Source organism: Xiphias gladius, chromosome 8 (assembly GCF_016859285.1).
Source record: "Xiphias gladius isolate SHS-SW01 ecotype Sanya breed wild chromosome 8, ASM1685928v1, whole genome shotgun sequence".
Lineage (NCBI taxonomy): Eukaryota > Metazoa > Chordata > Actinopteri > Istiophoriformes > Xiphiidae > Xiphias > Xiphias gladius.
In genome coordinates this window covers 16,050,249-16,062,764 of record NC_053407.1, presented here as the reverse complement: position 1 = coordinate 16,062,764, position 12,516 = coordinate 16,050,249, and the positions used below count along the sequence as shown (strand labels likewise).

At 40.2% G+C, this 12,516-nt stretch overlaps 2 protein-coding genes across 2 annotated transcripts; both read right to left on the bottom strand.

The window, feature by feature from the left end:
- Positions 1–777: 777 nt before the first annotated feature.
- On the bottom strand, positions 778–4,215 carry cfap161 (cilia and flagella associated protein 161). The gene is made up of 8 exons (XM_040134072.1): positions 3,987–4,215; positions 2,665–2,754; positions 2,340–2,557; positions 2,150–2,231; positions 1,936–1,971; positions 1,638–1,760; positions 1,456–1,529; positions 778–1,061 (listed from the first exon to the last, which is right to left on the bottom strand). Exons 1-8 carry the CDS (start codon positions 4,056–4,058, stop codon positions 899–901), a joined length of 858 nt encoding a protein of 285 aa, XP_039990006.1. The 5' UTR covers positions 4,059–4,215; the 3' UTR covers positions 778–898.
- An 890-nt stretch (positions 4,216–5,105) lies between these two features.
- On the bottom strand, positions 5,106–11,644 carry cers3b (ceramide synthase 3b). Its single transcript, XM_040133295.1, has 11 exons — positions 11,566–11,644; positions 9,876–10,049; positions 9,518–9,635; positions 8,008–8,126; positions 7,865–7,922; positions 7,521–7,571; positions 7,328–7,420; positions 6,923–7,051; positions 5,824–5,930; positions 5,579–5,732; positions 5,106–5,471 (listed from the first exon to the last, which is right to left on the bottom strand). Exons 2-11 carry the CDS (start codon positions 10,046–10,048, stop codon positions 5,352–5,354), a joined length of 1,122 nt encoding a protein of 373 aa, XP_039989229.1. The 5' UTR covers position 10,049; positions 11,566–11,644; the 3' UTR covers positions 5,106–5,351.
- Positions 11,645–12,516: the final 872 nt, after the last annotated feature.

Below are 12,516 nucleotides of genomic sequence, written 5' to 3'. Positions count from 1 at the left end.
GTGTGAATATTCCATTGGGTTGACTAAGTCACATTGTATATTTCATGCAATACCTATGTCCTCCCCAGGAGGAAGACGGTGTACCTTGTGACCCTGGAAGCCAGTATTATGACTGTTTACTCCCAGAACCAGAGGCTCAGTCCGTCATATCTTTATGATCATGGTTGCTAAGGCAACTGCCATAGGGGACCGGGCCTGGTTGACTCTATCAGTGTCCTCACAGTTATCCTAGAGGCAGACAATGAACTATTGCTTTTAGGCTTACTTGCAGGTGACCTGTGGAAAGACTTCCTAATACTACCTAAAGACCTAAAGATGGAAAAATTCCTTCACACCCATGAGCTGGCCACTTCAGTGACCCCCTCCTTTTTTATAAGGAGACAAATATATAAACCTACCTAAATGTTTGCATTTTATCCTTTCACCTCTTTGATGTTTCACACTAAAAAAGTAAAAGGGCTGCATTAACTGAGCTGGACTGTTTAGTTCCTTTTTTCTTAAATCCATTGCACCTTTCATGGCAGAGCCCGAACTTCATCCTCTTATCTCCTGAATATCTCCTATAACATTTCTTTCAGGGGAAATTCCAACTGTCCAATATCACATTTTGTTTATTATTTTATTGCCTATATAGAACAATGGAAGTGTTTGAAGAAAAATATCAAATGCTTCTTTCTACAGAGCCTCCCGGTGAGCATTTGAATCATATAACACCCAGGTTGGAGTCCAGCCTGGAATCTCTTTGCACAAGGAAAAAAGAGAATTCAGCGACCCAGAGAGAAAAAAAAACAACTTTTATTTTAAAAGGTTTAGGTGTTGTTAATGGTGTGGTATCTGTCTGCTCTATTAGTATGTTACCACATGAGAGTGGATTGTGTTAGATTTAGTCTGGGTTCGCCTATGTGAGCTCGTTGTTGTTAGCCGCTGGGTGGTTGAGAAGTACAAGCCCGTCTCCTGCAGGGTCAGAGGTGCACAGTATCCAGTGGTTTTTGTCCTGTTCAGCTTTGTGGGAGTCCAAGAAGGTGTGAGCCGTCACCTCATACTCTTTGCCATATGTGGTCCTGCAGGGAAACAACTGTTACCAACAGAACGACGGCGGGCATGCACGTGTTGTAACAGGACTTGTAGCTGCCATATTGGATGCCTTTATCTTTTGACAAGTGGTTGTGAAGGGCGGACTGCACTGAAATGTGCAGTTTGACTGTGTCAATGGAAGTGAGTCTACATGGTGTATTTCAGTGACATTTTCAAAGGAAACTGTTTTTTTTTTTGTTTTTTCCTCTGATATTGCTCTTTTTGTATATTACATATTTAGCTATTATTTATGCCAATTTTTCAATGGCCTTCCAAGTTGACGTCACACATGTTTTGGTCATATTAGAGCAGCAAAAATCAAAGGCCTTTATATTGCATTTAATTGTTTGAGGTTACTTTTAAAAGGAAAATGGAAAATACCAAAGGACTTGATCACCCAGAACAGCAAGAGCCTGGTTTGTCTTGCAGTGTATGATCAGGACCTTCACATTAGCCTGTCAAAATGGAAAAACAAAATGCCCATTGATAATTGCATAGAAATTCTCAACGCAACAGAGTTAAAGGAAAGCAAAACAAACACAAAGTATTCTGTAAACACTTACAGGGACAGGCTGACCCTCATATTCGAGCCTCTCCTGGGGGTCAAAGTGCACTATCTTCCACCATGACAGAAAGGAACAATCATCAACCAAGTTTATCTCCTGCAGGCGGGACTTCTTTGCACACTTTAAATGAAGTCAAAATAATATGAGTTTGACAATGGTAGAAAATCACTTTAAGTATGCGTGTAAGATTTCTGCATTTTCACTTTGTTAACTGTCTCATCACAGTTAGTCGCTCAGTCTAATGTAATCTCATTAATGCTCTTCAGTAAATAATTAAAGTTAAACAATGATCTACCTTTTGAAAACTTTGTAGATCACTCGTCAAGTGAAGCTGCGAAAGAAGGGAAGAGAAAATCGGTAAACACACAGAATGACACACTAAAGATGACTGATAAAAATCAGTACATCTTTGTGTAAAGTACTGTGTGTGTGTGTGTGTGTGTGTGTGTGTGTGTGTGTGTGTGTGCGTGTGCGTGTGCGTGTGCGTATGTGTGTGTAAGTTCCCTTACTCCCCTGGCAAAGCCACTTGTTGTTTTCAGGGCAAAACTTTGCTCAAAAAGCAGAGTTGATCCCTCAGGACTGCCATCTACACTGTAGTCACACAAGCAGTGTTACAAGTTTACATCTGGGAGTATTGCCGTGTGTGTTGAGGTGTAGTTTGATGCAGCTTTAAGTGTGTTTGTATGTTTGTGTGTCTACCTGGTAATGACGAAGGCAGTGCGTGTGCAGGGCTGATTACCTCTTCCGGCACTGATTCCACACGGGGCCTGAATGCCGGGCAAAGGAATCTTTATCAAACTGTTAACGTCTGCATTAATGCTTACTGCGCTGAACTCCCTGTTTTCTCCTCCCATGTTCACCAACATTACAACATCCCCAAAGTGCAATCTTCCATCATTTGTCACAGAGAGATTCACCTACACATTGGAGAAAAACCATCATCATTATCATTATCATCCCCATCATCATTGTGATATAATTGTTGTTGTTAATGGCTTTCTTAATTAGATTGATCTAATTTTACCGGTCTCAAAATGTTCTGTTTGAGGAAGTCTACTTTCTGGGCAGCAAGCTCACCCCTCTCCTTTTTCTCCAGGTACTCCTTCTTTGCATCCTGGAAAAACATCAACATATACAATGTGTATTTTTTGAATATGTGCCCACAACCCCACCACTGCTGGCTGTATAATAAAAATGAAAATAAAAAACAACAAAAAAAGCAAACAAACTTGCAATTAAAAAAAACCTCACAATATCCTGATGATGATTGTTACGGTAGATCTTCTTTCTCGCTTTAACCCCATTGTTTTGGCATAATGATGGAGATACGATAACTATTTTGCCCTCTGCCCTTTTCCCTTTTGTCACTAAATCGCCCCTACAGTGTTTCTGATTCCTCGTGTCTTTGCATAATGTCTTTGTAAATAATCTCTTAAACCTTACCGGGTAAATTAATAAAAATTCATGCTGTGCTGCCAAACCTTGTTGAAAATTCCTATTTGATGAAAGAGTGCAGCCAAAAAAACACGAAGTCATGGGTTTGAATATTTCACCTAAGGACAAACATCATATAACGTCAATGAAGAGCTTGAACAAGCAAATCATTGTATCATTATTAACCCAATTTTCAGTTTTCTTTCTTGCTCTAAAAACTTTATAATGTCAGTTTGGTAAATGCCATAATCTGCCCTGCTCTATCACCCGTTCTTTGTTAATGAATGAGCCCTAAAGGATTTATCTTTCCCTCTGTATCTGTCTATTGCCGGTGTAAATTGGAATTTACAATTTAACATACAAACATGATTACATTTGGCAGGGCATAAAGTCAAAAACACTTTTGTTTCTAACGATAGATGTTGTCATCCACTTTATTCCTCAAACACCCGGGTACAATGTAGTTGCCAAACAAAGTAAAAATTGTTTTATGTTAATTATTAGCCCCACCAGCTGCAACATTAAAGTAATGTACAAATTCATGCATCACTAATTATAATATACTGTACTAATATATTATTCTGAAATGGGCTATTCTGCATAATGAGAACTTTGTTCTACACTGTTGTATTGCCACCTTTACTTAAGTAAAATTCCTGAACACTTCTTCCACAATTGGTGCTTAGCACTGGTGACTGGTAGCCTGATAATCAGGCTGAATTGCCCTTTCAGATCAATTTTCAGTCACGAGCTGGCTCCCTAATACGTATCAACGTGTTTAAACAACTTGTAAACGTATGTTTAAACCTCAACGCCATTACAGTAAGAAGGATGAGTTAACGCTATCTGATAACGGGCCCCTTTAAATTAATTTAGCTAGCTAAAAGTCCACAGCTTCATTTTGAAACAAACCTCTTCTAGGCGCAGGTCCTCATTCCAGTTTCCGATTCTCACATTTGTGCAATAAGTTCTCCCATGAGCCATCCTAGCTATAATACTGGCAAACTATTTGTGTACGAATAAGACAATAAAGAAAGCTATTTGTAGCGTCTGTGCATGGTTTGTGTAGTGGTTTCTATAGTAACTGATGGTCGCGGCCCAAGTGACGTTGCATCTTCTGTCAGTTCTCGCTGATTGTCGCGAGAGGACGTGCTGGTACGGTCGCTGATACCCAGTGCATGAGGGGCAGCGAGAGCAGTTGATGTCTCTGCTCTTCCTGCTTCTCACGACTGGTGGCAGAAGTGTGGCAGAAGATCCTTACTTAGGTAAAAGTAGCAATGCCAAAGAGTAGGAATACTGTCCTCCAAGTAAAATCCCTGCATTCTACCTTAGTAAAAGTACATAAGTATTATCTGCAAAATCTATTGAAGTACACAAAGTAAAAGTACTCATTATGCAGGATGCCCTTTTCCAGTGTTAAATAATGGAGTCCTCAAAGTCCTGAAAAGTGGTCTTTTTAAAAAAAAAAAAAAAAAATCTTATTCTCACAAGAGAGTAGTCTGTACACGCTGGTTATTTTCATATAAAACAAGATCAAAAATAGAAATTTTTCAGGTCCTCATGAGATCTCCTGACCTCATGTAAATCCCAGCAGAGCTTTGCACAGGTCCAACCTGAGCTGGTCAGATCAGCCACATAACTGAAAACACGTGTTGGTGTGCGGAGCCTTTGATCTATATGAAGCCATCATCTCTAATAACGCGTCATGGTTTATGAGCTGATCATATGTTTAGTATTAAAAAAAAATCAAAGTAACTAGTAACAATAGATGTCAGATAAATGTAGTGGAGTCAAAAGAACGATGTTTCCCCTGAAAACATAAACACACATGAATCACAGTCATAAAAACATACATTTCCCTGTAGTGCTTTGGTTTTGCATTAATGTGCCCCACGAAACACACACATCGATGCACATACCCACACATGTGGAACTCACATGTCATCATTGTCCTTATCATCTTAATTAACCTCGACAACATACAAAAATACAAAAATAACATATTAAAAGGAGTCTTCCTGTATTTTTAATTATGAGTAGAACAAAATAATATGTTGTTCAAAGTCCTGAATTCAGAGAACTCTAGAAACCTTGTAGTTTCCAGCTAGTTTACGTATTATCCTTCACAGTTCCTATAAACACAGTATTCTCTGCTCAAGTGTATTTGCTCTTTTTTTATGCAATAAGGTTCTAACAACTGCAGTCCACACTGAATCTGTCCATGTGTCTGCTATCCAGTTTCCTCTTTCTTTGTTTTTTTCTGTCTGTCTTTATGCGTCAGTGGCCACTGGCTCGGCCTCTGGCTCCAGAGCCATTCATGTGATTCAATTTATGGTTTCTTTCCTTTGGTGAGCCACTGTCATCCTCCTCTTCATCACTCCTGTCATCACCCTCCAGCTGCAAGGTGAAGATGAGCCACAGAAAGGACGCAGAAAATGAGGATGAACCAAACGAGACGTGTAACTTGTAGATTTGACATAGTTTGATACATTTCTTTCACACACCTTGCTGAAGATAAACTTGTAAAGCATTCGTGAAATGAGAGCAGCCCAGTAGAGGTGCAGTATCTGTAGAAGCAACAGCATGACATTGAAGAAGTAGTAGCCAAAGAATGGAGCGAACTGCTCCGGCGGGTACACCCATGTGCAGTGGATCAGCCTGTAGAAGATATGCACATGAAGCATTTTCACTCAGCACACCAAGACTAGATTCATGCATCATGTTGTATGCTTTCATTTCACTCACTTACCAGAAAGGAAAAATCACCAGTCTTGTCACCATAAAGAGAACCGTGAAAACTACAAACATGGCGTTGGCAGTCTGGTGCCACTTGGCGTAGTTGAATACCTTTGCACCCTGTGAGGCAAAAACAAGCAAAAGAATCAGGTTCATTTATTTGTTTTAAAGTAACCAGTCATTAAGTTGCAGCAGGCAGTGTATATGTTTATATTTTGTCTGAATAGAGTAATAACAATCCTCATATAATGTGGATATTTTTTAGTAGAGAACAACTGCAATTAAACTAAGTCAGTTCCAATATAATAGCATTGCAACAGACCACTGCAATTCATACACTGACATATCTATGTGTTGAGAGACTGCAGTCTAGAGGGGTGTTGATTCAACTGCATTAATTCTTGGTTTCTTTGGCAATATTTATCTGATGCACTCAATAATGGCGGCATTGCCTCCATATTTTCTGTTAAAAGTAAAATTTTAACATCAAATCCTATTCGCACAAACCCTACAAACCCCCTCCTCCCCCTGAGGTTACTTTTTTATCAATTGATACCAGTTGATACCTCTATTTGATCTGGATTTCTCACATGCAGCTAACATGGACAAAAAGAACATGTCAAGAAATGTACAGCGGTGGTAGGCAACACCCTCACGTTTACTAATGTGAAAGTCAAGTCTCAACTCCATGTTCATGTAGGAGGGAGGGGCGGAGCTAGCAGGCCAGAGGGAGGAGAAAGTTGATCTTTTTTGACCACAAACGTGTTTCAGACCTGCCTCAGTTGACCTTAACACAAGTTTTTACTCTCTCCTCATACACCTCTAGAGTTTGTGTTTTATACTGGATTAACATTTAAACCCGCACACAAAGATATGTAACTTCATCTTCATATAAACCTTTTCATCCAACTACTGACGTAATCAAAGCCACAATTTTATTCTTTTTTTAGTTGTAAAAACACAGTGTTGCTATGTGTGAGTAACATTTTTATTATTTGTTCTTTTAGTCAGTCTCTTTCTGCAGAACTGTGAAAATGCAAATCTCAGTTATCTGCTCATACCGCACCAGCCTGACCAACTTGCACGTGCGAAGACATAAGAGCAGCACTGACCTCCAGCAGAACGTCGGCAGAGTCATGAACTGCCATCACAAGGGTTCCAATACGGATGTAGTTTGAAGTCCAGGAGAAACTCAGGAGAGTCAGTGTGGCTATATGATGAATCACCTGCTCTTTGAAGTCCTACACACACACACACGGGAGGTAAACATTCATATGACACCAAGATACTCGCTCCCAAATTATTGCATGTTTATAACATAAAGGCAAGTACAGGCTTTGTATTAGTTCCTGCAAGACTAACACTTTGTGAATAGTGAATTAAAATAAATATCAATAAAATATAATTTATACTTAAAGTATATATAATAAATGGTAAGATGTAATAAAATATTAATTAAATTCTTTGAATGAGTGCATTAATTGATTTTATACATCTGCATACATGTGGACACTTACTTTCCGTTTCACATCAAATGTGAGGCTAAGGAGCAGAGAAAGGTAGAAGCCCATTTCCAAGAGGTAATACCAGTACTGAGATGGCAGCATGGACTGCATGGACGCATGACACACACACATAGAGATGTTCACCATACATGAATACTGTAATATTGTGCAAGACATCCTAATAGCATTGGCAAAGAACACCAACCTGTTTAGGGAAGCCTGCCCAAACCTCCTTCAGATTGTACAGCCAAGGTTTCTATAGCCAAAAAAAACAGAGAGGGAAGAGTGTGAGGGAACGGGAGGTTGATGAAGAATAGCTTTTAAAACAGCCGCAAGGATAAACATTGGCCTACGAGCTCCTGCATGTAAGTAATTGAAAGAGACAAGGTAAAATAAAGAGAGAAAGACAAAATGGGAGAGAGAAAGGAATGTCCCATAGCAGCAAATCAGATAATTCAGGGAATGGAAAAATTGTATGACTCAATAGATAAACTCTGTCATAGAAACACTTACTGCAATAAAACATAGAAAAAGGCCAAAAAAACTTACATCATAGAGAGCTAGGACTCCGCCGACAAATGCAAAAAAATAAAACAAACATCTCCAACTGTTGACAGATGAGAACAATAATATGTCACATATTTACATATATACTCACAACTGTGTGCGATCACAGACACATATACACGCACCTGGCCTCACAGAACCTCTTCTGAAGCCCTGGTCGCTCCTGGTTCCTCCTCCTCCGGAACCAGACGTGAACTCTTCTTTCTGGCCAACTTGTCTTTTTACACAGAGACCTCACATCAGCCTGAAACACATGGGAAATGATCCAAATGTTACGCTATTTGCACCATCTATGTGTGCTTTCTGATGAAAAAAATTTGATTTAAATAAAAATTGAAAATAAAATTGAACCTGCTGTGCATTTATTGTCAGCGACAAAGAGTGGGATCAAACATTTGTGTTCATCAAAGTGCAGTGACATAGTATATCTGAAATGACCACAATGACTATCACTCTCTCTCCCTCTCTTTGTGTGAAAAAGTTCCTTTTTCTCCTCTATCCATAACCTACCCTGACTCCTCCTCCTCTGCCCCACCAGTGAATGGAGCCTTTGTGGGGGCCACAATGACTATCGTGTTTTAGAGGGATAATTTATTTATATAGATATTTATACCGTGCACACACACCCAGAGGTAGACACACACCTGCTTCAACAGCTCATGACTTATGGCACTATTCCTGTTATGTCTTCTATTTTCAGCACAGCAGGTATTAATATTAATCTTTGTTTTTTGTACATTTTTAATTAGTATAACTTCTTACCTTTTTTTAATGAAATGTCTTTACATGAGTGACAGTAAAGAAATCCAATTTCATTCCCCTGTATACTGAATACTGTATAAGGAAAGAATGACAATAAAGTCTACCTTTTACTGTAAGTTAACTCATAAACACAAATTTGTTGTCCCCGAAAGGCCCCCTTTCTTTAATTGAGTAGTATATTTTGTTGTAAAGCTCCGATATGTTTTGAATTTCCATGAAGAAGTGCATTAAGAAATCCCCCAACGGTAGTCCTCTGAGACTTAGATTTCTTTTATTTTTTACTTTTAATCATTTCACAGTGCCGCATGGCTCAAAATGCTACAATGCTACGTACCATACACTCACTGAGCACTTTATCAAGTACACCATACTAATACTGGGTAGGGCCTCCCTTTGCTCTCAAAACAGCCTCAGTTCTTTGTGGCTTGGATTCCACAAGGTGTTGGAAACGTTCCTTGGAGATTCTGGTCCATGTTGACATGATGGCATCGCATCATTTCTGCAGATTTGTCAACTGCACAGTCATGCTGCAAATCTGCCCACCACATCTGAGTTACTGTGGCCTGTTTGTCAGCTCCGAGCAGTGTGTCCTCTGACCTCCTTCATCAACAAAGCGTTTCTATCCAAGTAATCTCTAGAGTCAGTTGTGCGTGAAAATCCCAGGAGACCAGCAGTTTCAGAAAAACTCAAACCGGCCCACCTGACACTAACAATCAGGGATTGTTGGACTGACTGGATATTTACATAAACAAGCAGGTGTACAGGTGTTTCTCATAAAGTGCTTGGGGAGTAAAGGTGTGACTGCTGATTGCGATTAGTGTATGTGAACAACAAACCACCTCTGCTTTTGAGTGAAAATCCCCTTTAACGAACCTGTGACGGAACCCGTGCTCGGCTGCAGAAGTAGTTTTCTAGGATGGGGTTTGGTTCTGCTGTCAGGCGTACCCTGTCCCTGATCCCCCAAACATCAGCCAGTGGCGTGGCCAGGTACCTGCAACAGCATCACAGTAAATGTGTGTCAGTACATAACGCTGCATAACAAATTATCTGGCACAGGTTTGCATCTTCCTCCTAAACACAAACAGTAGTGGCCTGGTTCTTTGGAGTTTCATAACATTGCTTCAAACAGCTTATACAACCTGATCCCAGTATCTTGAAACCAGTTGACTGCATTACTAACCTCACTGACACATGAGCACAGTTACTCACATACTGTACAGTATATTCTCACCTTTCAAACAAGTATCTGACCAGAAGCAAGCAGAGGGCGCAGGGCAGAGCAGCGTAGAGTTGAGAGGCTTTCGCGTACGCACGACCTTCATTGTCCTCCAGATCAGACCAGGAGATGTTCGCTGGCAGCCACAGACGCTCCCACCACAGCCACTCACCAACTGTCTGCCACATGCTGCTGGCAAACATGAAGTATACCCAGGAAAATACATTCAGTTTTACAACCACGATGCAAAACTTTTTTTCTCTTATTCAGGTTTTAGGTATCAGCTAGTTACATTAGCTGACTAAAATTAAAGAAAATACAATTTGCTTTATTAAAATCTTGATTTCCATTACAAACAAGTGAAGTTCTTATACCTATAAGGGTAGATTTTTTTCACTTGCCTGCATGGAGAGCCAGATTTGCTCTAATATAAGACTGAGACTAAATTAAAGATTGTTTTCAATTATTGCATAAACCAATATCTGTTGGCCAAAGCGGCGTGCATCTACTGTAATTCTGTAGCAGCCAAACCAGTTTTCCAAAAATAGACTGAACGCCTGACACAGGCTGGCACGATGAAGCAGCTAGAGCTCTGGTCCACGAGGATTCACAGTCGAAAATGCACCCCCTTTTTTTTTTTTTGGGCTTGAATCTCCACTGCCAGTTCTTAGTTGCAGCGCCCATGATTTCCCACTACCTTCTGCTGGTCTGTGATAGTGCAACGGCTCTCTGAGCATGCAGTCGAGAAGGAAGTGACTAATTTGGAGATGGAGGGCTACGGTAGATATCAAAGGGCAAGGAAGATAAAGAGGGGTGAGGAGGAGTTCAAGGAGGAAGAGATTAGAGAGAAGTAAAGTCCTTCCTCTTGCAGACTCTGCCCATAACAGCGCGTTGATAAAAACATGTCTCCTGAGAAAAGACTACTGTCAAAATATGCAATCGAAGCTGTCAAAATAAACATCAATAATTATAAATATTTTCTGTAATGCCCTTACTTAATCAGTGAGATAGTATAAGTCATACTAGTGTGTCTCTCAACCTCAGTGTTAGTAAATAAGTCAGCATGGGAAACGGAGCATATGTACCAACAGACAGTGTCGTCTTGACAAGTTCCAACAGGAGAGGGAAGAAGAGCCAGAGAGTGGATAACGACAGACTGTGTGAGACAAAATCCAATGACACTAAAGTAAAATATTGTGTGGAACCTGAGGAACCTCTACCTGATCTCTTTTACTCTTACGGTAAGAATTTAATTCCATGTCTACAAATGTAAGAGTGATTACAACCCTGACCGCCAGCCAGTTAAAGGATATATCAGTGAAAGTAAATGTATGCACATGGCCATGTATACACACACACACACACACACACACACACACACACACACACACACACACACGCTCACCTTCAGTGTGCCCACTGTGAGTAGTGTGTTTTCCAGGGACCTATCTGTTTGAAGCCAGTCTGTTACTCATACAGTTCATATATTGCACTTATCCCCAAGAGATAACAGCCATGTGAGATCCTGTAAGTTCACTTTTACAGCTTTAGTCGTGAAAAAAGTTTAAAGAAAAAAAAAAAAAAAAAAAAAGGCATTTACTCCAGAACTAATGCTTTCCCTAATCTGTACGATGTACCCCAATTTGTTTGAGGCAGCAGGCTCCAGCGAGCATGTTGATTTTTGAGCATGCGTGCGGCTGCTCACCTTTCTCGAAAGAATGGGATCCTTTGCCTCCCCCTCTGTCTGCTCTTATGATCGCACCCTTGTAGCTGCAGCACGTCCTTTAAGGTAAGGTGAGCTCAGCATTGGAAACTCCTAACTGCTGTTTGGCGCATTTTGCATTTTCAGTTGTAAATGGTACGCTGCAGCAGTCATCTGAGCGTGGGATTGTTTGAGTACCCTCACCTGCAAGAATTCCCTTGGAACGCTGGGAAGCCCCCACAAAGGCCCCATTCACTGGTGGGGCAGAGGAGGAGGAGTCAGCGCACGTTATGGATAGAGGAGAGAAAGGAACTTTATCACACAAAGAGAGGGAGAGAGAGTGGAACATCATTTTTGCATAAACAGCAGCCTGGATTCATAAAAAGTAAAATAAATACAAATGAAGTGACCTTGGTTAATATAGACTACTTCCCTGCTTAGCTTTTATGGAGAAAATTTAATTTTCTGACGGGTGATTTTATTCTTTCTTTTTTTTCAGTGACTTTGCAGGAACGCACCAAAAATGTCAGGTTTCAAAGGGATCCAAACATTAACCAACACATCACTGAGCATCCATGTGAAAATGTAAGACACTGAATAATCTGTGAGTGTTTCACCACAAACCAGAGGGGGGCAACAGAGACAACACAATTGGCCTGTCAGTGTTGATACAGTATCGTTGTTGTTATTTTTCTCAGCTTGCCGTCTCTGAATAGTGGTGCCTCTGGAGATGTGACATTACTTGTAACCTCTACATGATATATGTATATACTTATATGTATATATATATGATATATTCATGATATGGATGATACCTTAGCTTTAACTACGTTGCCAACTGTCAATCATAGAAGTCCTTTTGCCAAAGGCAACAAGACTGAAATATAACATAACAGGTCCAGCACATGAACTTGAGAGTTCAGAAGGAAAAACACATATCAAAAATATGTCCTT

Coding starts and splice junctions, on each gene's coding strand:
- cfap161 (XM_040134072.1), bottom strand. CDS start 4,058: ATGGCTCATGGGAGAACTTATTGCACAAATGTGAGAATCGGAAACTGG. Junction 1,972..2,149: donor CAAGTGGCTTTGCCAGGGGA/GTAAGGGAACTT, acceptor CTTCTTTCGCAG/CTTCACTTGACGAGTGATCT. Junction 1,761..1,935: donor ATCTACAAAGTTTTCAAAAG/GTAGATCATTGT, acceptor CTTCATTTAAAG/TGTGCAAAGAAGTCCCGCCT.
- cers3b (XM_040133295.1), bottom strand. CDS start 10,048: ATGTGGCAGACAGTTGGTGAGTGGCTGTGGTGGGAGCGTCTGTGGCTG. Junction 7,421..7,520: donor GGGCAGGCTTCCCTAAACAG/GTTGGTGTTCTT, acceptor GCGTCCATGCAG/TCCATGCTGCCATCTCAGTA. Junction 5,472..5,578: donor ACAAGTTTATCTTCAGCAAG/GTGTGTGAAAGA, acceptor TTCACCTTGCAG/CTGGAGGGTGATGACAGGAG.